Source organism: Zootermopsis nevadensis, unplaced genomic scaffold, assembly GCF_977971745.1.
Source record: "Zootermopsis nevadensis isolate Lab colony 2312 unplaced genomic scaffold, Znev_1.0 Znev_ptg000019l, whole genome shotgun sequence".
NCBI lineage: Eukaryota > Metazoa > Arthropoda > Insecta > Blattodea > Termopsidae > Zootermopsis > Zootermopsis nevadensis.
In genome coordinates this window covers 9,486,118-9,511,292 of record NW_028259151.1, presented here as the reverse complement: position 1 = coordinate 9,511,292, position 25,175 = coordinate 9,486,118, and the positions used below count along the sequence as shown (strand labels likewise).

At 38.1% G+C, this 25,175-nt stretch overlaps 1 protein-coding gene across 2 annotated transcripts in view; it reads right to left on the bottom strand.

The window, feature by feature from the left end:
• LOC110835066 (protein sax-3) overlaps positions 1-25,175 on the bottom strand; it is a 658,245-nt gene that overhangs the window by 186,232 nt on the left and 446,838 nt on the right. For both annotated transcript variants that reach the window (XM_087351644.1, XM_087351643.1), the window contains one exon: positions 21,245-21,562. In XM_087351644.1, the coding sequence (XP_087207770.1) occupies positions 21,245-21,562 (318 nt within the window). The remainder of the gene's footprint in view (positions 1-21,244; positions 21,563-25,175) is intronic.

The window sequence follows — 25,175 nt, the reverse complement described above, 5'->3', positions numbered from 1 at the left end:
TGGGGTTTAAATGTTGTATTTCTCCTTTAACCTACATTTTCCTTTCTTTCGTCTTCGCTTAATTTGCATACAAAGACGGGCTTTTCTGAATATTACAAGACTTAACATCCAAAATGAGCTTGACATTTACGTCTTTATTTCTCGACCTTTGGACCCTTTGTCTCAGATAATGTTCTCGCCTACGTAAGACTTATATACACACTGCCCTGGAACGTGGTAGAATGTTGTGGCGAGTGGTCAGTATTCCAGTTCCTTATCCCGGAGATATCGGGTTCAAATCTTGGCCGGGCACCGAGTATCCAGACTGCAGGGTTACCACTGTTGTCTTCAGAAAAAAAAAATATCGAAATACCACCTTAATTAAAGCAGCTATTATTCACTTTCACATTTTTTTTCAAATTAAGTGTAGACTAGTCGCTGTCATTTGACTCTACATATTTATTTATAGTTAATTTAAAGACGCTTTTCAAACATCTAGGGTAGATAAGAGGATGATAATGAATAAAGAATTCGTAAGGATGTGGAAGGAAGCGGTCGTGGCCTAATTTAAGGCACTATCCCAGCATTCCTGGAGGTACTGAAGATAACCACGAAAAACTCCCGTCAGGATGGCCGGTCTTCGGGCAGAGATTTGAACTGAGCTGTTAATAAAGTTAAATAAATCACAATACGTAAAGTAAATCTACAACGTTCGGTGAATCTATAAAAACTACCAGGGATTTTGAAGTTAGAACATGAATATTTAAGTAGTGTACCCTTAGCATTATTTAAAGTCACTACGTAAATTTAATAATACGCTAATGGGCGGCCATTAAGATTATTATTATCTCTAGTACTGGTACTTTAACTTTAATAAATTCCACGTAGAATATTTTAATCGATGCTGTTCACTAACAGAAAAAGAGGACCTAAAATTTAATGACGTTTACCTCTAGTGTCACCCCGAACGTTTTAGGTAATAATATTTCCCTTATTTTATGGGATCGATAGGGGTGAAAAGAGATGTGTACGAAGGGTGAGAGGGTGGGAGGGAGGGGCTAGAGATTTCTCCTCTCGGACTCCAATTTCGAGAGGCTCACGGAGCGAAGTAAGTGGTAGATAACGAGAGAGAACAAATGACGTGATTAAATGCAGAGGACTCGAAATAATGACCTCTCTACCCGACCTCCACTCTAAAACAAAATCGATTCCATTGACCAGAAGCTAATATATAACTAGAAAATAGATGAAAATGCTCTCGCAACAGAAGGAATTACGCCATAAATATCAGACCTCGCATGTCAGTTTTATTACAATAATCTGCGTTCCTCGTACGCAAAACCATCCGTAAGATTTCGTCACATTCCGTTCACATTGTCATGTTTTCTTGTGTTCAATGTTACTTAGTATTACAAGTTATCCTCTGCTGAATAAAACTGTGTTGATCGGTTATTAAAATATTTATTTTACTATGGTAAAACCCCGGATAATATTAATTAATCGTATCGAAATACGTCATATTATTAAAATGACTTTATTGGAAGGTTTTATTTTTCAGGTGTATTTACGTAAGCCTGTGAGACATATTTACTATTTACAAAGATTTTAAAACGAAAATACGAAGCTGTCAGCGATCTTGCTTTGTACTCGGAATATTCGCGGTTCGAACTTCTGTCCAGGAATATGCTATTATGATTGAGATTATTCGTAGTTTTACTCTTGACTGTTTAGTCAAATTGGTGATGAAGTTGAAATACCATCAGTAAAGCAACGATAATTAAAATGAGCGCCTAGTAATCTGCTGATAGTAACGAGGTATTCATTATATATTACAGCTTTATTACAGACCACATGTTTTAATCCATTTACAAAAATAGTTTGTTGAGTGCAGACGAGCTGAAATTGTCAGAATAAGAATTAAGATTCTGACCATTACAGAATCCATTCGGAAACGAAGATTGAGCTGAAAGAACCATGATATTATCTCTCAACATTTATTATACATTGGATAAAATGCCAAACGATATACTGAGATAATGGACCACATACATTATATTAGCATATACGAAGAGAGAAGAGAGAATTTATGTTAAACTATGTATTATGGTTACTCACTTTTGTAAAATATTAAGATGGAAATGAATTTAAAGTATCGGTTTCTCCTTTCATGTCGTGTACATGGAAGTTGACAGTTAAATTCAGTTTTTTTTATATGACAGTTTACCACGAAGAAGAAAAAGGCGCTGGCCTAATTATGACATTGTTTGTGACCAGTTCTGAAATGACAGCGACAGGCCTGTTCTATTCTTCTGATGTAACATTGTAAACCCACGTAAATGCGAGCTGTTACTCTCGGGGAAACAAAACCCCCACCTTCTTATGTTTCAGTAGCGAGGAGGGGCGCTATCTGCTTCTATTCTGAAGAGGATTTGATGCCTTGCCATTATGCTGATACTATTAATTATTATCAAAATTAACTGCTGATTCTCTTGATCCGAAACTTATACTGAGGTTCACCATCTTGCATTTGTACAGTCACTGAACAGTTGTTCTTGCTACTATACTGTCTCATAGAATTTCACTGTCTCTGATAGGACAGACTCTAACATTTGGTACAACAAAATATCGGTTGTAAGATGGCTGTCTTCTCGGCTGTAGCACCGTGTAGAGCCTTAGAAGTTTACCAACGTTTCATGGGTCCTTGCTGTCTCCATTATCAGGTTATCGTGTAATTGTATAGTTTTTTGAAGTTTCGTGAACGTTCGTCAATTGTCGCGAAGGTTATTAAGGATGACATACACGGTAATATTAAAATACTTCGGCAGTTTAAACACGAACGTGTCCTTCTCGCTGAGAACACTCTAGGTAAAGCAGGTTTCTGTTGCTAGCGTAGAACCCACAGTGTCATTTCGGGGAAATTTTTACAAATTTTTACATATTTTTTATCAATCTTAATTACCTGAAAGCTTGTTACAGAACTCAATGTCCAACGCGTGTCGTTAAATATCACAAAAAATAATTATTTTCCCTAACTCCAAGAGCACTTGTCTGAAGCGTATCGTCTACAGTAATTAGTTTCAAAGATATCTGTTAGGATTTTACCAACTCGTTCTGTATAAATACGAATAGAAGTCGAATCCGTTCTTCGTCATGTTAGATGCGTCACCAATTATTTTATTCTGAAATGTATAATCCAGCGGAAAACTCTGAAATAAAATTAATTAAATATTCGCGTGGTAGTTTCATTTATGAAATTAATTATTACGATCTATAAAGAGAGAACAATATATCTGAGTCAGAATTTATGTTTAAAGCCTTTTAACAAAATACCCTGAAATAATTCTGGGAATAAAAACAATTCATCTTTTGGAAAACCCATTAAAATATTTTCTTCTGACTTATAGAACAATTTCCTATCTATTTGTGTTCAGACTATCATTTAATGCAATTAGTTTTTAATGCACAGTAATACAAATGTCACCATAACTCGAACCCATGACACATGTACCGAGAATGTGCCCTGTGTTCATGTAATATCCTCGCCAATACAAACAATTTTGGTTTTATTTAAATTCTACCATTAATAATTTCCAAGGTAAGAAAACCATTCTCACCGGGACACGAACCTAGGGCAGCTTTTTCAGTGATGTGGGTCTTTGTTCTTATAATATCTTCGTCAAAGGAAATAATTTTGGTCTTGGCGCAGTTTTTACTATCGCGTAAGTTTTTGATTAAAAAAATCTATCCATACCGGGACTCGACCAAGGAAAATTTATCTGCCTTCTACCCTTCTAAATTGTATCTCTCTGCAATGTGAATAGCATAATTAGCGCTTAACATTTCGAGCTTCGGATATAAACACACTAGAAGATTATTTTCGCTGTAATTTTATATAAAAAAAATGTGTTTAATTTGTATACCAGTTGTTAACACACGCCGAACCTCACATAACAACCGACAGACTGCAGTTCTGTTAAACGCGGAAACAGGAGAGTCCTGGCGGACGTAATCGTGTTCTGTCACAGTCAACTAGACCATGTCATGTTATGACATGATGGCATGTGATACTTCGATGTATGGACCTAAATAGTTTACCGCATGTTTCTGCATGTTCGCCCCTTGTCATAAGTACGAACACATTAATGGTTGGTAGTAAGTAGATTTGATGATTTTAAATGACACATGGTTAAATATATAAGATTCGGTAGAAAATAATATTGAAGTCGGAGATTCCATACTGGAATAATGCAGACAATCACACCCGTGGTCTCTGCGTCCTGCAGATAGAAGCATTCAGGACTCAATGACCAATTGGTAAGCATATATTATAATTCAGATCCTTGACCCAAACCCCGACAACCACCTTTCACTTACTCTCCCTACAAGCAATCGCAATCAGTATTGAACCATGCCTGTTCGAATACGCCAGTACCTCTAGACACCTCCAGACACATCAACGTGTCTACACTATCATCTCCGGTATGTTTAATTTTATATAATTATTATTTCATTTTGTTTTCTATATTCTCTCATATTCATTAGTGTTTCTTTGAATCATTTGCTTTGCAGGCCGATGTAGAACATTAAAAGCATTTCACTTCAAAACAATACATTCGCTCCAATATGTGAAAATAATCTGGATATGAACATCTCCAAAAAGCTACACAACAGAAATTGTAATTGAGTTTTAAGTTTGTTGATATAATTTTATACCTGAAGATGGTTCGATGAAACCGAAACATGTTGTAAAAAAATGTTCTAAATGTAAATCGATTATTCGATGTGGAACATAAGATGATATTTTAATTATCTTATTTGTAAAATTTTAAATATAATTGTGATTAGACGGACAAAAACCGAATAATTAATTTAATATTTGATTCACAATTATACTATCTTATAAATTATAATTTACTCCGTCTTGGAGCATATGCATATTCACACAACTCATAAACATTGTTTCGGTATTTTAATCCCGGGGTGAAATTACAATTAATGTAAACCCATAATCCAAAAATTTGTCGAATTTGAAATATATCCATTCTCATCAGCTGCTTTTGTTTAGGCTAGGCGGGTTTTTTTTTTATTTTGAATGGTAGGTCTAATTCGATATGTTTCCTGTCTTAGAATGGTTTTACTAATTGTGATGGATCAGGACACGCAGTTAGACGTAGCTTGCGGCAAGGCAAACTGTGCTCACAAAGACGGCTCTAATTAGCTTACTGGGGATGCTGAGCGCACGCCACGAGGTCTGAAAATCGGCCTTCACTACTTAATGACGTTGGTTTCGGGTTGGTCCAGACATCTCTCTCCCCCGCTCTGTTCTACCTGCACCGATTGCCGAATGACGGAACACGATGATCTTATTTGCACGAACAGAAATGTTTAACCCAGGGGTGGCCAACCCAAATGATCTTTCGGGCCACTTTGGAAATGCATCATAACTCCGCGGGCCACATATAAAATTATATATCCCCATATTAGATTCAGATACACTATAGACATTTTTTTGGAGTGAAAAATTGAAACATAATGAGTTATTATTATTGTGTTTACTATTATTCTTACATGTAAACATAGATAATATAATAATAATGAATAAAACAGGCAATATCTGTCATATATTCGCAAGAATATTATTTTAAAATCAAAGTTAATTTTTTCTCATAATTTCGACAGATAATTTTTGAATATATGGATGCACAAATAATGTATTTTTTTAATACATTGGTTTTCACTACTTTGGCCATTATAAAATAAATATATTTTGTAAAAGTGTGATGAATCTCGCGGGCCGGAAAAATGTTCAAGGCGGGCCGCGGGTTGGCACCCCTGGTTTAACCGATGTTTCGTAATTTTTTCTTTTTCGTTTTTAATGTTGACATATCCTCGGACGTATTGCAGTGTGTCCTACTTTCTGGGGGGAAAAACTGTTTTTACAAGTATCCTGGCAAGTGATCTTTAAAGAACAGATGTAATTTCAACTCTACACAAGCTTTATGTTTTAAGTACCTAATTGTATTTTTCTAACACCTTCCATTTATCTGAAAATTTTTTTGAAAAATCGTGCTTCTAACACAAGAAACATTCCTCATTTACAAAGTAAAACTTTCAAATCCTGAGCGCAAGTCACGTAAGAGGTAACAAATCAAAGATGATAAGATGGACGGAGCAGACAGAATGCAACGGGAAGATGCAAACTGAATGCAATATTTTAGTAGGAAAACCTCAAGAGATGAGACCATTTGGGAGACAAGAAGTATAAGAAAGGTTACATTAATATTCTTTAGGGTAGTGTTCAAGGCTATGCGTGTTTTGCGTAAATTGTGGTAACGTCGTTCAGGGATTTTAAGCGTTATGGGATCATGTTAATGACTGTGTATATTATGCAAGAAATGTGTATGGCCGTTGCCATGGTAACCCCTCCTGAACCTGGATAACAACTGTCATGACCCACAGATTTTTCACTACATGTAGGCTATCTCCTGGTGGTTATTGGATCACACGTGAACCGGTTTCTTTAACAGTCGAAAACTGTTTGCTTTGTATTTAAGGGTTTCGTGTGATTGTCGCTATGACCAGCGATTATTTCAGCAAAGGTCATCAATCAGTTGACCTTTGTGACGGTGAAGTGTGCTGTGATTTCTTGTGGTATGAACTTAATGTTTAAATAGAATTTAGGTGGGTTTCGGAATTGTTAATTTGCGTAAGGGGAAAATGGTTTCAGGTTTTAAATTTATTTTTAAGTAAGGAGACTTTTTGCCATCGAATTCTTCAAGCGTCTCTTAAAGAAATATGGTGGAGCTACAGATTGGGCTCATATGGCCAAGGAAAGAGTCCAGTGCTCCTCTGAGTTACGTATAAGACAGGAATTTCTTAGATAATTGAAAATGTATTTGTATGATTAGTGTATTTATTCTTTCATGTTGATTGGTGAATTAATTGTTGTTCGAAGATTAAATAATGAATAGTATTAAAAATATATTAAAATTGGCCGTCAATCACAATATAAGATAATTAAAAGATTAAAATATCATTTTACGTTCCGTATCGAGTACTCGATTTACATGTGGAACATTTACGACATGTTTCGGCTATATATAGCCGTCATCAGGTGTTATGTTATAAACTTTTTAACTGAATTACTGATTTTTAATGATTTTTAGTTTTCATTTTTCGAGTACTCGATAGGGAACGTAAAATGATATTTTAATCTTTTAATTATCTTATATTGTGATTGACGGCCAATTTTAATATATTTTTAATACTATTTAAATAAATCACAATATGACGCACCTACAATATCTTATAAATAATGAATGGTGAATCTTACGTAAAATTCACTTGTGAAGCAAATTTACTACAATAAAAGCGTATTATAAGTTTCGTAGTGTATCTGATAAACAATTTTAATTATAAGAATGATTGGATGTGCATTGTATTCTGTTATTTCTTCAACAGCGTTGCCATTGAGACATCCATATAAAGAGACATTTAACGCATTTATATTCCCAGCCATTCTCTTTGTAGTTTGCGTGTGTGTGTGGCATCCATCAGTCGTACTAATTAACTCCTTACATTGAAAACAAGCCAACAGTAGCGTAGTAAATAGCCATACAAGTTAGCCAGATAAGCAGCGATTTTATCATGGATCGAAACACACAAGGTCTCTACTTTCTGTCAGCTCTTCACTGTACGTGATTCTCGAGGTAAATTAAGCTTCTAGTAGGATACGTATCAGCAAAAAGTCGACAAGAATAGATGAATGGGGAGAGAGAGAGAGAGAGAGAGAGAGGGTGTGACACAAGAAGGGAGACGGAGAGACCTCCGGGTTATAGCCGGTCGCGGGGAACTACCCTTACATTATTACAACCCTTCATTGTGTCCACTCGTCGGTGCCTTTGACTTTTATTGGACGTGGACCGTTGTGTAAGCACGTGGCGGGCGGGACATGTCTTTCATACGGATACACCGCGCATTTAACTCCCTGGGTATCCGTATGGTATCACTGTTGAAACGTCAATCATGTTTGATGGTCTGAATACTTCTGCAGTTTGCGCGGGGAAGAGAAAACCCGGATAGTCAGTTTATAATTAATAATTCTCGATTAGTCATTAATCTATTCTACCCCTGTTTTATTTATCCATAATTCATGACTCAAATGTCTGAAAATTAAGAAGGACGAGATGGACAGGATATGTAGCACGGACGAGGGCGACGAGATATGCGCGAAGAATTTTGGTTCAAGGACAGAAGGGATGAGACCACTTGAGTGACCTTGGCTTAGATTGGAGGGACAGACACATCTTAAGCTGCGTTCCTTTCCTTATCACAGCAGGTTTGGAAAATGCTGTCTGCTATTCGTATGATCAGTGGGCATTACATTCATACGTAAAAATTACACTTTCAAATATTTTATAATTATATATATATATGTGTGTGTGGTGTGTAATGCTTCACTTAATTCAAATGTACAGTCACACTAATAATTCTTGTAAAAATAACAATATTTGTAGAGCTAATGTAACATTCCTGACAAGACAAATATTTCTGTGTCGTGATTGGAATGGACTGTACGTGGGAACAAGCCCCCCGTCCCATGGTTGAATACGTCACACAGCCTAATTAGCCAGAATACACAAATAGATTCATCCACGCACAAAGGACGAACGAATGGGGTGAGGTGTTTCGCCACAATATCGCCGATGACAGCGTCAGGGGTTTGCACACAGCAAAAAAAAATTACAAACCACTCCACGCTTCTTTTCATGATTACAATTTTTTTTTGTTTACTATTTACGTAATGTAATGGCGATAATGTAATTAAAAATCTAATTAAGGTTTTAGTTCATTTATCTATTAAGCAAATGAGCCAGGATAGCTCGATAAGAGAAGTGATTGACTTCGATTTGGATCACAAGGGTTCTATTCCAGACTAGGGCACAAAGTTCTCTGTATCTTCGCCAGCGAGTCCAGACCGGTTCTGGTAACCACGTGCCGACGAAAGTTTTCCTGGGGGGGGGGGGTAATCCGGCCAAATCATGAAGCTAATTAAGCATCTCCATCTATTGCCGAGATCAGTGGATCTCACGTCTTATATACAAACGCACGACTGTAGCTTAGCCCGTCTTTACCTTTATGGTGAAACACGAGAACATTACGCAGACAGAAGCTGGTAGCACTAAGATTTTTATCTGATGTTACAGACAGAAATCATCAAGTTCAGTAAAGACGTGTTAGTGAAGAAAGACAAACTTGTACAATTTACAATTCGTAGTATATGACTGCCAGAAAGCACACTTGGCTGGACATGAATCTAATACGGAAAAGACGAGGAATGCATTCAAGTTTGAAGGAACCCTGTTGGAAAATTTCTACATTGAAAACGGAGAGGGACGTGGGATGGAAACAGTTGAATAATAACTCGAGGATCTAATATTATTTCCATAAAACGCTTAACGTTTTAGGTGTTGGAGTTTAGGTACTGCGTTAATTTCATAGCCATAAGTTTGGAAATAATTTCGGCCTCAGATCTACGGTTTCCACGGGCCACGATGGCTGTCTTCCGCGATGTTGTACTTTGGTAAGATTTTGACCAACGTTTCAGAGAAACTCACTACCCTGTTGATGGAGGTAATAAGCACCTCTGAAATTTAGTAAACACATCCGAAACTACGGTGAAGCATCCTAGAAGCTGGCCTTATTTTACTTTCCTTAATAGAAAAATAATTTGAAATTTGTGCTGTTTTGTGTACTTAAAAGTTCAAATTCTGTTCTTTACGCCGCCAACCACAACGCTTGGTTGTCTCGTAAAATGTTCTCGAGAAATTAATTTGACTGATAATAAAAGAAACCCACTACAGTCTGAATTTTCCTGACACAGGGGCCTAACTAACTCCATGTAGCAGTCTTTCTTGACAAGGTAATAATAGTACGATCACCTAGTCAAGAAATTTCCCACATTTTGTGATACTCGAGAACTCGTTACCATTGCACTGGTCCATATCTTGAGCCAGATGAATCCAATTCACACCCGAAATCCAATTTCAGTAAGATCTGTTTTAATATTATTATCCCTTCTTTGCCTTGGTCTACCGGTTTGCCTCATCCCTTCAGCCTTCGCAATTCAAATTCTAAAGGCATTTCTTATATCCCCATGTGTCCTACACATCCCACCCGTTTGAGACCGTTCTGACTAGAAAATGGCTTGGAGAAATATTTACCTGTACCGAACGTCGTTCTGTTCAAACACGAAAAATGGCTGCCTACTGAGTTGTTGTGCAGTGTCGTCTGCTACAAGTTTACTGTCGTTTCGAAGGTACTTACTGCCCCCATCATCAGGGCGATACAATACATACTGCAGATTAACACTGTTTGATTAATATTCGTATCAGATCTGCTTGTTATATTGTGATTTGTAAATATATTTCAATTGCATTATATCGGTTCGTACAAGTAACGTCACGTGTGTGGTTCACTACTGTTTTACAGCTGCTCAGTTTGGATCGTATTCCAGAATACTTCAATTTAATTAGAGCGTGCTTGTTGGTGATATATACCTCGTGTGCAGACATGATTATATAACAATATTCAACAAGTCTGGTATGAGTAGAGTAGTAGATAGACTAGTCTATTGATTTTATTAATTGATATAGGCACTTCAATCAATAAAGTGTAAATTCATCAATTGTGTGTACCTTGATGTTAATAATTGAGGACTTTGGATGCTGGATGAGACAAGTAGAGCTATCTATTAACGCAAATTGGCACTTCATTCCAGGAGCTCGGAACAAGAGTAGTTTTGAGTGGCGTGGCAACACTTTCAGTTAGATGTCCAATCAATTCGGCTCAATTACACATATTACGCTGATTCAAAATTGTAGACAATATTATTAACCTTTGCCCGTTTCAGCGGATGAAATACGAGTCTACTTCTGAGCTTACCGGAAGGTAATCGTCCACCGTTACTACTGAGGCCATTGGCTGATCAATAAAAGACGCGAGATTGAAAATTGAAATGTCTGGACGCAGCCAAATTTCTTCGTCACAGTTTGTGTTTGGGGGCAGACGTTTCGAGTATTAATTTGCGTCTGTGTATCTTATCATGTATATGCCCCCCTCAAAACGTCCTAAAATACGCCCTAAGGGAAGATCACATACCAAGTGTTTTTAACAGCAGGGCCCTCAGAAGAATATTCGGCACCTAGACACAGCGCAAAACAGGGGTGGGAAATTTTGCACGACATAAAATAGGCCCATCGTATTCTGAACGTGTTATTAGGTTGAAGGAAACGAAGGTTAGGTTAGAATATGCAGGACACGTGACACAATTTAAGTCGAAAACCCTGAAGGGAATCTACCTCTGGGGAGAAATGGGATTAGACGTGAGAATAATATTAAAACAGATAATAAAGGAATAAGATGTGGGTTTGATTAAAGTAACTGAGGATACGTCGTTGACACTGTAATGAAGTCTGGTAATTATTTGACTAGCTGAACACACAACTTTGGCTTTCGGGGGGGATGAGTCGCGTCCAATTTTTAAAATTGTCAAGCGTTTCGGGCAAACACTGCAGTTTCGCGGTTATTCGACGTGAAGATGGCAGCTGAAATTGTTGCCGAAACACTGGATAATTCTGGACTCTGGAGTTTCTTCGATCGCCCAGCTGAATTATAAAACACGAAAAGCATCTCGTTTGTAAATGCGGACGAATTTATTGGGGCTGCGAGTGGAGTGCTGATGTGTGCTGGTGACGCAAGGGTGAGCTGCCTGCGGCTACCTCACGTTCAGCGCCACTGTTTATTTTCACAGCGGGGGAGGACGTTAGGTCGAGTGCTGGAGAGCAATAATATTTTTGCTTCAACCAGGCAAGAAATGAGATATTTGTTTAAAAATCCCACTGTCACTGTTTTCCCACCCTGGTTCATGGTCACCTTTGCGTAAACGTCATTGGCTACTCAACTATTCAACGTGGCACACTATTTTCAAGTACTTCCAGTGCTAATTGGGTTGTAATTATTCCAAGGTGTTTGACTGTGAAGACGTTTCTACATACTGTCATTAACTTTTGTTGATCTACATTTAAACACAAACAATCCATAAATATAATGTCACTCTTGCTTAATTGATCGCAGTGTTGTTTGTATTTTGTAATAACAAACTAAAAAAACATATATAATGACATAAAATTTAGCTGCCAAGGCTATCCGTTGATCACCGTTTATAAGAATAACATTAATATATACAATTAGTACGAATAAAAGTTGATATTGAACTTTAAAAAAACCAACAGGAAAGATTATCATGGCGACGATTATGAAGATGGCTGTCTTGTGGGTTACAGCGCCGTGGAGTCTGGTAGAAGTTTACGGACGTTTCAGAGGTACTTAGTGTCGGTAAACTTCTACCAAACTATTGGAAGTTACAACTCAGAAGAGGGAAACTTCAGATAACGAATTAATGTAACGCAGGCTGAGTTCTGATGAAAGCTGTCAGAAAGGTAATGAATTATTTTAAATGTATCTTATGTGAATGATTCTTTCAGTGCACATATTTAATCTGCATTACTGTATATAAAATGAGAAACGGAACGTAACATTTCAAGCTGATACGAAACAGTAGACCCATTTAAGCACAAACGTTGCTTGAAATATAAATTCCGCTGAAATTTTCCAGAAATATTCTGAATGTTGCAATTTCGTTCCGTTTTGTGCATTCCTGAGCCGCGAATTAAGGATGAAAAATGAGTACACGAAAGTATATACTCCCCCCTCCCCTCTGAAGAAAGTCTCATTAATAAATCACCTGTTTTGTCGTGTTGGTAGGCGTTTGCCACTGTCCACAGGGCAGTCGAGGGTAAGAAATGGTAACAATAATTTGTTTTGACAATCTTCCACCTCAGGAGAACAAGTGTACATACGTGCCTGACCTGTACATAAAAGCAATTGTCCGGAAAACAAAGGCTATCGTGAGAAATCATGTCCTGAAACGGACAAAGAAAACAAAAGAAATAAAGAAAGCTCTCTGTGAGGGAAAAAGCGAACGTTGCCACGCGACGAATTTTAGGAGAACCACTTCTCTCCCTCCTTGAGATGGCGGAACCATTTCGCAGACCTCGACACACGATAACGCGAGAAGGTGGCCTCCAGTAACTGCGTCGAGAAGCTAACAGCTACTCAGCAAGAAGAAATGTTCATTACCGCATTCACAACAAGAATTTTAAAGAATAAGCTTTTCCACATGAAAATCTAATAAAATTCTGTTTTATTATTTCCTGAAAATGGTACTACACACAAATGAGAATTAGCTAAGTAGATGGCTTACGGGACCCGGAGGTTCATCACCGAATTAACCAAAGCCCTCCACCGGTCCCTGTCCTGGGCCAACAAAATCCAGTCTCCTTCATCTTATGTCTCCCATAGGTTATCCTCCCATCTACGTCTAGGTCTCCCCAGGGGTCTCTTCCCCTCAGGCTTCCTCCTGCCTGACATTATCCTCCCATCTACGTCTAGGTCTCCCCAAAACTTAAAACTGTTTGCTCAGATACTCCACGTGGAGGAGGCCTGCTTCGGAACTTGTCACATGTATTAAATGCCATATTCCAATAGACGATAATTTCCTTTTCCATTATTTGCGATTGCTAACAGAGCCCAAATCGTTCTTCACACACACACAAAAAATATATACACCAGTAATCTAATAATTCCACATTACTTACAAATGCATCCACGTGTGGGAAACAGAGACAAGAAAGCAGGTTCGTGAAAATATTATTAAATAAATTAGCCCCCAACAACTACTAAACCGAAATTTGTGGGTAACTCAAAATGTCCAGTATTGAAAATACGAATTATGTGTCTTTAAACCTTTCCCGACTCATAAATATAATTCATTAAGAAGACTATTGGCGTCCTTTCTTACTTAAAATCATTACGAAAAAGGAACTTCTGAAATATAATCGTTATGATAATTAACCATAATGCATCATTCCTTTCTTCTGAACCTGTAATTAAATGTCAGGCCTATTTCTGTGCAATCAAACGTATTGAACATTTTTGACAGAAAATCTTGGCGCAGTATTGACTAACCTGACTTGCAATTTTTCTAATCTCAGCCGATTTACAGCAAAATTGTAAAGTTTTCAGTGGTTTCCCTCAGTTCCTCCAGGACAACCCTACGAGAACATCAAAGTGAAACTTGAAATCGTCTTCCATCTTTCATATTTACAGTGCAAATGATCCTTTCGTCTCATTCGATTCCAAATAACCTCTGCAGTTGATAAACCGTCGGTGAAAAACATAGAACCATCGTCCTTCCGGAATTTCTTGCTCAAATCACGCAGCTTCTGTCATGTGGACGACGCGGTAAATCGCAATTTCATTTAGGCATCTGATTAATAGCTACCGTATGAGACGGATTGTGGAAGCTGAGTGCCTGATTTTCCGGTAAGCTGGATGGATATGCTTTAGTGTCCGGCGGCAGTGGTGACAATTAGCTTCGGTGGTCGACACGTAATGAATCAGAGCGATGACCACAGCGTGTGTCCGCAACATTAGCACACAAAGCCGCGCATCTCCTATTATCCTCTCCCATTAGCTGGACGTTGTCGATAATGTCTGACAAAGAGAGCTACAAGAAAGGGGGTACGAGGAGTCTGCAAGACGTCCTGCTCGTCTTTGCACCGCTGTCCCGGGGCACGTACCGCAAGACAGGCGAAGCATCTATTCAGTTCAGAACTGCGTTAAATTTATTTACAAGTCTTGTATGGCTGGTTATCAGCGCACTGAAATTATTAAGCCTATAAGATGTCCTGACCCTCAATACAGAGAGTTCGCGTGATATATGGAATATTTTGCACGTCTTCCGGAAATTCTCTTGACTAAAGACATCGTTTTTGCTACAATTAAATAAATAACTACTACAGAATAAAATATCATATCATGCTGAGGTAAAAATTTGAAGTTAACTTTCACTAAATCCACTTAACACAAGCGGTACAGACATGCTTAAAAGCAAAACGACGTAATAGCTAATTTCCGCTGAATTTTCACCAGAAAATAAAGATACTTCAAATCTTTGAAGCCGAAGCTCGTGTAAATAATATTTCAGAACTCAGTCCGTACCTCAAAGAAAACTAACACTTCATCGTTATAAAAATCAGCTGATTATGTTTTCTTGAGAACATAATCGCTGTTTTTCACCGTGAATCTTGTGAAAACCCATAAATGCAACTGACTATCAAAACAGATGTTACGTAAAGGCACCACTGTGCTTTAAATTATTAGTGACGAACATACTAAAACTGTTTAAAATCAAGCATAACGTTCATTCGGTAATATGTAATTAAAACCTCTGAAAAATGCGTACAAAATTTTTAACAGGAAATGCTAAACGGGAAAAAAATCACTTGGGCGAACTAGGAACAGATGGAAGTATAATATTAAAATGGATCACAAAGAAATGGGATATGAATGTGTGGACCGGATTCATGTCACCCACCTGGTCACATACAGATGACGATTAATCTTTGGGGTTTATAAACGGGAAGGGAGTCCTCGAGCAGCAGAGCGACTATCAGCTTCCGAAGACTACTCTGATTCATGTAGATGGTTAACACATCTCACCCACTATGTCCGACGAGTCTAATGTCCCGCAATATGTGTTTTTGACGTTCCTTCTTCGACAAACAAGCATTCATAAACAGTCCTGTATTCAGCCATTCACTACAAGATGCATCGTCGCTGCTGATCTAAGCTCCTGGCATTTCGACATGATCAATATTTTAATTTCCTGGTTATTTGGTTCTGCCGTATCGTAACCCACTCACATCTCATCATGATTTATCCACTCATCTTTATGTAAAACCTAGACATCAGCTTTATTCAAGTGTATCATAATCTTATAGGCTTTCCTATACACGGGTCAGAGGTTCAAATATAAGAACCCCACCCTACCCTAACAGTTTTTTTATCACTGATTTTGATGTTACTCTTTTTCGTTTCTATTCTATTTGATTTTCTATAAAATTTGTTTCATTTGTAAATTATGTACATTAGCCACGGTGGTCTAGCGGTTAGTACGCTGGCCTTGTAATCCTGGGGTCTCGGGTTCGATTCCCGGCGGTGCCCGAATTTATAACTTGTGTTGGGCAAGGCCGTGGTCTAGGCAACACGGAGTTTTCCTCCGTGGCATCCCAACAATTACTCCATTCACACACAGAAGAAGGCAATGGCAAACCACTTCTGGATCATCTGCCAAGAACGTACATGAACAGGTCCCAGTCCGAGAAGAGAAAAGGATGGAAGGATCCTGTTCATATGGACCTGTCGTCAGACAGAACACTAAATAATAATAAGATGAGGTGGTCTAGCGGTTAGAACGCTGGCCTTTTAATCCTGGGGTCTCGTGTTAGATTCCCGGCGGTGTCCGATTTATAACTTGTGTTGGGCAAGGCCGTGGTCTAGGCAACACGGAGTTTTCCTCCGTGGCATCCCAACAATTACTCCATTCACACACAGAAGAAGGCAATGGCAAACCACTTCTGGATCATCTGCCAAGAACGTATATGAACAGGTCCCAGTCCGAGAAAAGGATGGAAGGATCCTGTTCATATGGACCTGTCGTCAGACAGAACACTAAATAAATATAAAAATAAATTTCACAGCTTGTCTAAATTCTTAGCCTCTTTGTGCTATTCATTCAAAACCTAATGCCCACAACTTCATTTGCCGTTGCTACTGTCACTAACCCGCCTTCAAGAAAGATTATAAATTTTTCATTCCGTTATTCACGAATTACGCCGTGTGCTTAGTTTATCATAACATTTATATTATAATATTTATTTCTTATAATTAATATTCCAAGTTCTTGAGATTTATTGCTCAGACTGCTTACTTATCACGTTGCTATATTCCATTTTTATTTTGTTACATATTTATTTTCATTTCTTTTAGCCTTATTCGTCTTCAGTGTAGCTGTCCGAAACTTTAAAAAAAACATAAAAAATTATTTATTCCTTTGTATTTAGCGAAGGCTGACCGATGGGTTTACTCCATAGAAGGCAAAAGTATTTATCAATGTTTCGCTGATTTATCCCGGGATGTTGTTCAATATTTTCACACAAGACTACAACATTGGTTGTTCCTTTATCAAGCGAAGAAGTTCCGGTAGGAGATTTTGACTTCCGGTGCTATTTCCATTTGTCGTGTGTAGGAGGTCTGTTTCCTACAGGGCTGTCTGATGGGAGCCATCAGCATCTAGATACTACCATGTGGGCGGGAAATCTCAAGATGAAGGAGATACTTCGCAACTGAGGGAGATACTTCTTCTGAAGTGCATCAGTGGCTTCCGAGCTTTTCAGTCCGTGTCATTGTCGCATTTCCCCTCTCTCTCCTCGCCACCTAAGGTTAAACCACCCTCGTCGTCCTCCCTGAGCGGGAAGCAACCACCCCCCCGCCCCACGTTCATCGTCCTCCTGATTTCACGACGACTTCCCCAGGTCTAATCCTGGTAATCGGATTGCATACGATGGTACAGGCTAGAACCAAAGTACACACCCATAACGTACACTTCACCAGAGCAGTAAAAAATGTTGGAAATACTTCTGACGTCCTCCTATTCAAGAAAGAAAATTTTAACCTCGAGATATCGAACAGGGAATTGCAGCTAAGAGAATGTTCGGTTTAAGCAGCGATATAGCACCACATCGATCTTATGTGTTCGCGTGTGGAGTTTTATGTGCGAGGGCGTGTTTTCGATTTTCTTTCGCAAATGGAGTTTCATAGAATTGATGGAAAGTTTCTGAGTCTACGTACAGTGAAAGTAGAAAAGTTATTAATTTTATCGGAAAGTTTAGAATAATCCTGGTTCTCAGAATCTGTAACCCCAGCACCTATTCGATTTCTGTAATGTTTTTTTGCAGAGTGACGAGGAAATCGAGTCCGGGATACTGGATCTGAGTGAAAGATGACTTCAGATAGCAGCTCATTTCAAAACATTTTTTATCTGCAAGTGTAATGCAATACAACGCAGAACAGCAACGCATATAAAACCCAAAAAATTATTATCATAATATTAATACAAGTTAACTGGGAGAGAAATTAACTAAATTAATTATGAGGAAACCTCTCCAAGGTTACATTTGTGCATAATAAGTGCAAATATTTTCGTCTCATACATGGATACCAGTTCGAAACCCGTAGCACGAAGGTTTGTTTCTATATTTCTATCGTCATCAGTCATAAGAGACGTTGCTGGTGATTTTGAACGTGACTTTACATTTGTTTAGTAGGCCTTACAGGGCATTAGGGGCAGAGGAGGGAGATAGCAGAGAGAGAGATGAATGCTGGGTTAGCGGAGTGACAGGTAGTACTGGGAGACTAATGGATGCTTGGCCAAGGGCACAGAACAGCTTGTGCCACTGAATCGTGTAGCGCGGGACACATAATCTTAATTGGAAAGGGACGAAGGGATAGGACACAGTTTATAAGGGCTTTGATGTCGTGTTTTGTAATGAGCACACCTGAGGATATACGTAAACGGAAGGTTTAAAATTGCAATCTTAGGTATGTCAGAGAGTCATTTAACAGACATACACTGTGTTCCAAAAAAAATGTTTCTTTAATTTTAGTTTGATTTTCTACATGAAAGGAATGTATGAAATTAGTGATCTCAATGAAAAGCGTTTTTTCTTGAGATGCTAAGAGACTTCCAGCAAGTCAAGTTGGTTCATCACAAAAATATCTAGCTGCTGTGAATCCAGTTAATACGCCATTTCCTTATGACAAGTTATTAAATGGACTTTCCCTGTAGGCCTTGAAACACGAGACTCGGTTACTTGAAATTAATTCTAATTACTCTTCAAAACCAATTTCCAATCGATCGTATACTTTATCCTTAGCAAAGGGAAGACATATTTAATTTTAAGATTTGTACTTAATATTGGAAACTCTGGACTCGATGCGAATAAACGAGTACGCATCAAAATCCACATGTGCAGTGTGAGAACTGTACTTCTCGAAAGCTTAAATGTTTGCTTGGGTTTCGCAAGATAAAATTCTCTTTTGTTAAACAAACATCTTTGACATTACGCAATCTTTCAGGCTATTCATGCACTCTGGTATATAATAAACACCAAATATCCAAGTCGTTTTACGAACTCCATTTAAATATAAGTTTCCCTCCGAAATATTGCATTCTACCTTATTACGTACATTTGATAACATTTAAATTTCTAAAAATATTTAATGGCAATTTCTTTAGGGTAGTATATTTGCGTCATATTGTGAAGTAGGTTAATATTTTAATATTTTCAGTCAAATCACAATTTTAATAAGATAATAAAATATAAAATATTTAAAATATCATTTCACGTTCCGCATCGAATGATCGATTTACAAATTGGAACGTCTCTTACGACATGTTTCGGTTATATTTAACCGTCCTCAGGTATAAATTAGATTGGTAAATTTAAAACTCGAATTACAATAATTTACAATTATTTTACTTATACATTCTACTATTTATTTACTTCCATCATTTTGTTTTCTATATTACTCCATATTTATTAATGTTTTATTTAAATCATTGCTTTACAGACTAATATTGAACATCAGATGAACCACGCCATATAAAAAACAATACCTTCGTTCTAATATATAAGAGTAATCTGATAAGAACATTTCAATAAACTGCATAACATTGTAAATGATTGTAATTCGAGTTTTAAATTTTACCAATCTAATTTATACCTGAGGACGGTTAAATATAACCGAAACATGTCGTAAGAGACGTTCCAATTTGTAAATCGATCATTCGATGCGGAACGTGAAATTATATTTTAAATATTTTATATTTTATTATCTTATTAAAAATTGTGATTTGACGGAAAATATTAAATATTGACAATTTCTTTGTTGAAAACCCAATAAAGTGCGCGACACAGCGTATTTATTAAGTCTTTTGTTTCTTAATCGGAAACATTATTAAACGCGGTACACAATTTTATAGATTATTCTACATTAAAAGAACTTTCTATAAGTAAACACGGAAATAACATTCTTACCAACCAGAAAAGTGTTCTCGTACCCGTCATAATTCTAATTAAAAATTATGTAAGTGATTAAAATACACATACACGGTTCATTGTTTGGAAGCCTATATTTAAGGAGGAATTGGCTTCTATAGACGATAGGAGAGGGAGTGGGTACAAGGAGGGATCGATAAAATACGTTCATCATTAACTCTGCCTTACAGCTGCGTATTAAAACTTGTTCTATACATTTGTGGAAGACTTGAAAAGCGACATTCACTCATAAATCACGCTCTATAGTCTGTTACATACATAAATGTTGCTAATTACTACATAAATGTTTGTGTTCAAAAACATACATCCTTTGTTTACACCGCTGATAAAGGTTCCATTATAACCCCAGGTAAGGCAACTGTACATGTTTCTAGTGCGTCACTGTTTGTGATTGTTTGTCATTGTTTCACCGTAAAATGACAAGTTCTGACTGTCGCTAACATACAACGCATAAACTCAACATTCATTGCATTTGTATTTTATAAACAAAGAATAACATAGGGCTTCAATGAGAGCTCGTCATACTGGGGAGCAAAGTTAAAAGGGGATTTATTCTGTAATCTAAACTAACGATTAAATTTGCGCTTTGAGATCTTGAACTCACAGATATAACAGAACACTTGAAGGGTGTACTCTGTGGAGTAAGTCCAGGGACGAAAGGTGTTACAATTCCTGTTAGAACCACCGTTTTGGCAGAAATTTTTTAAGGTATGTTTGCGTAATAAAATCCTTCCACAACTAACTTTCCAGAGCAGAGTGTTTCTCGACGAGCTAACAGTTGTTTAGGTAGTCAAGAAATCTTACGCCTCTTAACCCCTTGAAGCCAAAGCTCGCCTACGTATTTATGGGTTTAGTCCGTACCGCAAAGAAAACACCGCACTTGAACATTACAAAGATCAACTGATTAACGATATTTAAAGAAATAATCGCTGTTCACACTGAGAATCTTACGAAAACCTTAGATAAAAAAATGTGTGATTGCTGATTATTTAATCAGGAAGTTAAATTAACCTTTGAAGGGTTATACGGAACACGAAAGTTCAATACTGTGTTCGTAAGGACCAGCACATTCGTATTTGTACTGAATCGAGAACAAATTCTCTCAGCCTGTGTCTAAGATTAAGTTTGGTATATAAATGCCGCGATTAGATACATTGTCGTGTGTTCACACGATTACTTACCGGCTATGTCCAGGGTAGCGTTCCTGCTTCTCGCGACGCCGACCTGGTTGTGCGCGACGCACCAGTAGACCCCGCCGTCAGATTCCTTCCGTCCATGAACTACCCGGAGGAAGAATAGCGAACCAGCCGGTAGAAGCACTCGGTGGGACTTGGCGTCACTCGGAGACGTCCTCACCAGTTCGCCGTCCTTGTACCACTCTATAGTTGGTTCTGGAACACCCTCCGCCTTGCAGTTCAAGGTCACGGGATCGTGCCGTGGGACCGTCACATCCGTCGGATGTTCCGTTATCCGAGGGCTTCGGTATTGTTGGTAGTGCCCTGTTGGGAGGGAACAAACAAAATCAGTTCTTCAGATGCCCTTATGGAATCGTGAAGAGTCAGGCCACTTGTCTCGTTAATGATCTCATTCGTCGTTCAGTTCAGAAGCTATGGCGGGTTCATTACAGTCTGTGTCTTTCAGCCATATATATACTGAGCCAGTAAGATCTATTTTATTTAATTTCTGGTTGAAATATGCCACCATCATTCGCACGACGTAATTACAATCTTGCCTGTATATTATGTTAATTCTCTTTCAAAAAAAGCTACCTTGTAGAATCTTAGACAGACGGCTCTTAATTTGAGTACACGTGTAAAATTAAAAGCAGGCAAGAATACGTCAATAGTTTCAAGCAGCAGACATTTATTACTAGGTCTCCCAAGAGTCGTTTTGGGATACCTGTTCTTTTCATGACGACGAGGAATTTAAGAAGATGACTGGTAGTGTGTGGATGGCAGCCATGCTCTGTCGCTCGCTCTGTGCTCACTATTGATCCAAGAACAGCGAGCGGGATAAAGTTCCCTACTGAGCGGGAACATAACCAGCACAAGTTCTTCGCCAAAGTTTGGCGGAATAATGAGAACTGGCCACAAAAGTGTTCACTTACTGCCTCTGGTACGCCCTGAAATACCTTTCCTTGTCGGGACTAAAGTCGAGTTGCAGGTACAGAACGAGGACGTCCAAGACGATGTACTGCGATAACGGGGGGGGGGGGGGGGATACATTTCGAAGTTTCGACGGGAGATTTGGTTTACGAGCCCCGGAATATGATCTGTGGAATGGCGGTTTGCACAGTGACTGACGGGGCGACTGGTGAACGAGGTCACGGAAATCCTGCTACAATCCCAAAAATTTCAACACAAACACAACCCTGGAACTCGTCTGCCAATGTGCTCCGACGAAGTAAGGTCATCAGGTAACAACTGACGGAAGGGTCAACGACATCAAGAAGCCAACACTGCCTAGGCTGTTCAGAACTGAAATGGTGGTAGAGGAAACCTTCACAAAGACAGTGACGTATGAACACAATGCTCTTCCAACTTCTACACATCCGAGGTCATGGGTTTTTGCAATGATACGTGTCTATTAATCTCTGGCACACACTGTGTGACGACGGAGAGCTCCCTTGCAAGTGTCCAGAAGACCGGGTCTCCAATATTCCGAGAAAGAAAAATTTCTCGCCGACAGTCTTAAGGGCTCAGTTTCGGCCGGTGAACATCAAGTCAGAACTGGAAGCTGTTGAGATGGTTTTAATAACGTTTATGATGTTTTCAAGGCTGTAAGTCCGAAGATGGCTGTCTTCTGGTATGTTGCGCCGTGTAGAGTGGTATAAGTTTAGCAAAGTTTTAGAGGTCCTTGCTGCCCCCCATCATCAGGGCGACGAGTGATCGTTTCTCGTCAGTTATCTGGATATATATCTCAATAGAGTTCAGCACTGGCTATGGGATTGGAGGACTGCTATCAAAGTAGCAAAGCCTACCGCGAGGAGAGCGAGATTTGTCACAAATAAATTCATTGCAGTTTACAGGGACTACCAGACTTTCATAATTAAGTGCCCTACGTGTAGGTCTAAAACTGTGTCACTCTCTGTACGCTTTTCTTGAATATTCTCCTGTTAAGGATACTACAAATGTCTTGAGCACGCTGATAAATATATTTGTTTATGAACAGTATGGTGTTCCTTAGGGACCTCAGACTCACCCAGTGGTATCCTTGCATTGCACGCAACGAAATATCATCTTAAATACGTGTTTGTCCCTCTGATGTCTGAGTCTGCGCAATGGGGTAGACGTTATCACTGCCACCACGAAAGACTGATTACTGTTCTACCACTAATTCCAGTTTAATGTTATCCGTGGACTAATCTGGGAGACAGATGGTGATACATTGCTTGTTTAAAGTCATTTTAACTCATATCAGTCAGATTGACTGATGGCTCAATACTTTGTCAAAATTTGCCTTGCTTTCTGAATATCGCATGGGCGGATTCAGTCGCTGTGAGGCCCTGAAGCGATGTTGGGCCTACAGCGAGAAAAATACACACTCAAAGATTGGACGTCATATGCATTTTAAAGCTTCTCATCTAAAAATTGTATTTAATTACTTAATTCCTTAACAGTTATTATTGTTTAATTAATTAATCTTGTCCGTCTAATCACAATTTAAAAATTAAAATTAAGATAATTGAAATATCATGTGATGTTCCTATCGAAACATTCGATTTACATTTGGAACATCACTTTCTCACTACATGTTTCGGTTCTTAGATGAACCATCTTCAGGTGTATAAAAAATTACAATTATATAAACTTACAATTTAATCATAATCGAATGTTTCGATAAGGAGCATCACATGGTATTTTAATTATCTTAATTTTAAATTGTGATTACACGGACAAGATTAATTAATTAAATATATATATTTTCACAATATGACGCAACTCTATCATCTTATGAATGGTTCTTATTGTGTTTGAATTCACATTTCGTACTTACCAACAGCTACGTTCCGTAGGAACTTGCAAATCAGTGACTTATTTTCTCACCAATAAGAATGGTCTTCTGGGTTATGATGCAGTATAATCTCATACATGGTAACCATCGCTTCGGAGGAATGTAATGCTCCCTTTTGTACGTTGAAGAAGGAGGCACAAGATTCTTTCGAAACGTTAGTGAGTACATAGCGTCATCACTCACAATATCATAATCCCGTTAGGCGCTTGCTTTCATTAACATTATCCTCTTAGTAACTCTTAGTAACTTAGTTTGGAATAGCACACTGCATGGTCATTATTTCCTACATATTTTCAGTAATAATTATGATATAAAAGTGAAAATTACATGAATTTAACGTAAAACTAAGATCACATAATTTTCTGGTTTGAAAAATATTACAGTAAATTACGTATATCGCATATCGATTGTTTACTTTTCTCTCTGCATTTTGTGCTCATTGCCCTAGTTTTTATACTGACAACTCTGTAGTTTGTGTAAATTTGAATACGTCAGATTGTCTTAAAAAGAGCTGTGGTTAAAGTCTTAAAATATTATAAAATGTTGGTATAAGCCGATAACATTTTAGAAGTTGCATAAACATTTTCGTAAACTTTGCTTTTTGCTGGAGTCAGGATGATGGAACTTGCTTACGTCACGTCTTTTTTGTCGTTCTCCGTCTGTTTATTTTCAAGTAACAGTCAATTTGCATCGAGCTCTCAAATTTTGAAAGAGACTTCATAATTGGCAGGTACTTAGTTTTGTTTCATTTGACGATAAATACTCCATGCTGATAAAACAACGAAAGAAAATTGTTTCTCAGCAACCAAAACGGCACACGGCCTACAAACCTTCTGCGTTACAGGCCATAATTATCTTTAACCAGTCTCCCAAGATCAATGAAGGAAGTTCACAACCACTAGGAAAGAACACGCCAATGTCTGAAGACAGTGAGCTCAGAACTTGTTCCGTCTCTTATCTACATAACTCATATAATAAATTGTAAAATTTGAGGTTTTCACGTCGGTGAGTTCGAAGATGGCTGTCTTCTGTGTTGTCGCCCCGTGTACTCTGGTAGAAGTTTACCGACTCTCAGAGGTCCTTGTAGCCTCCATTATC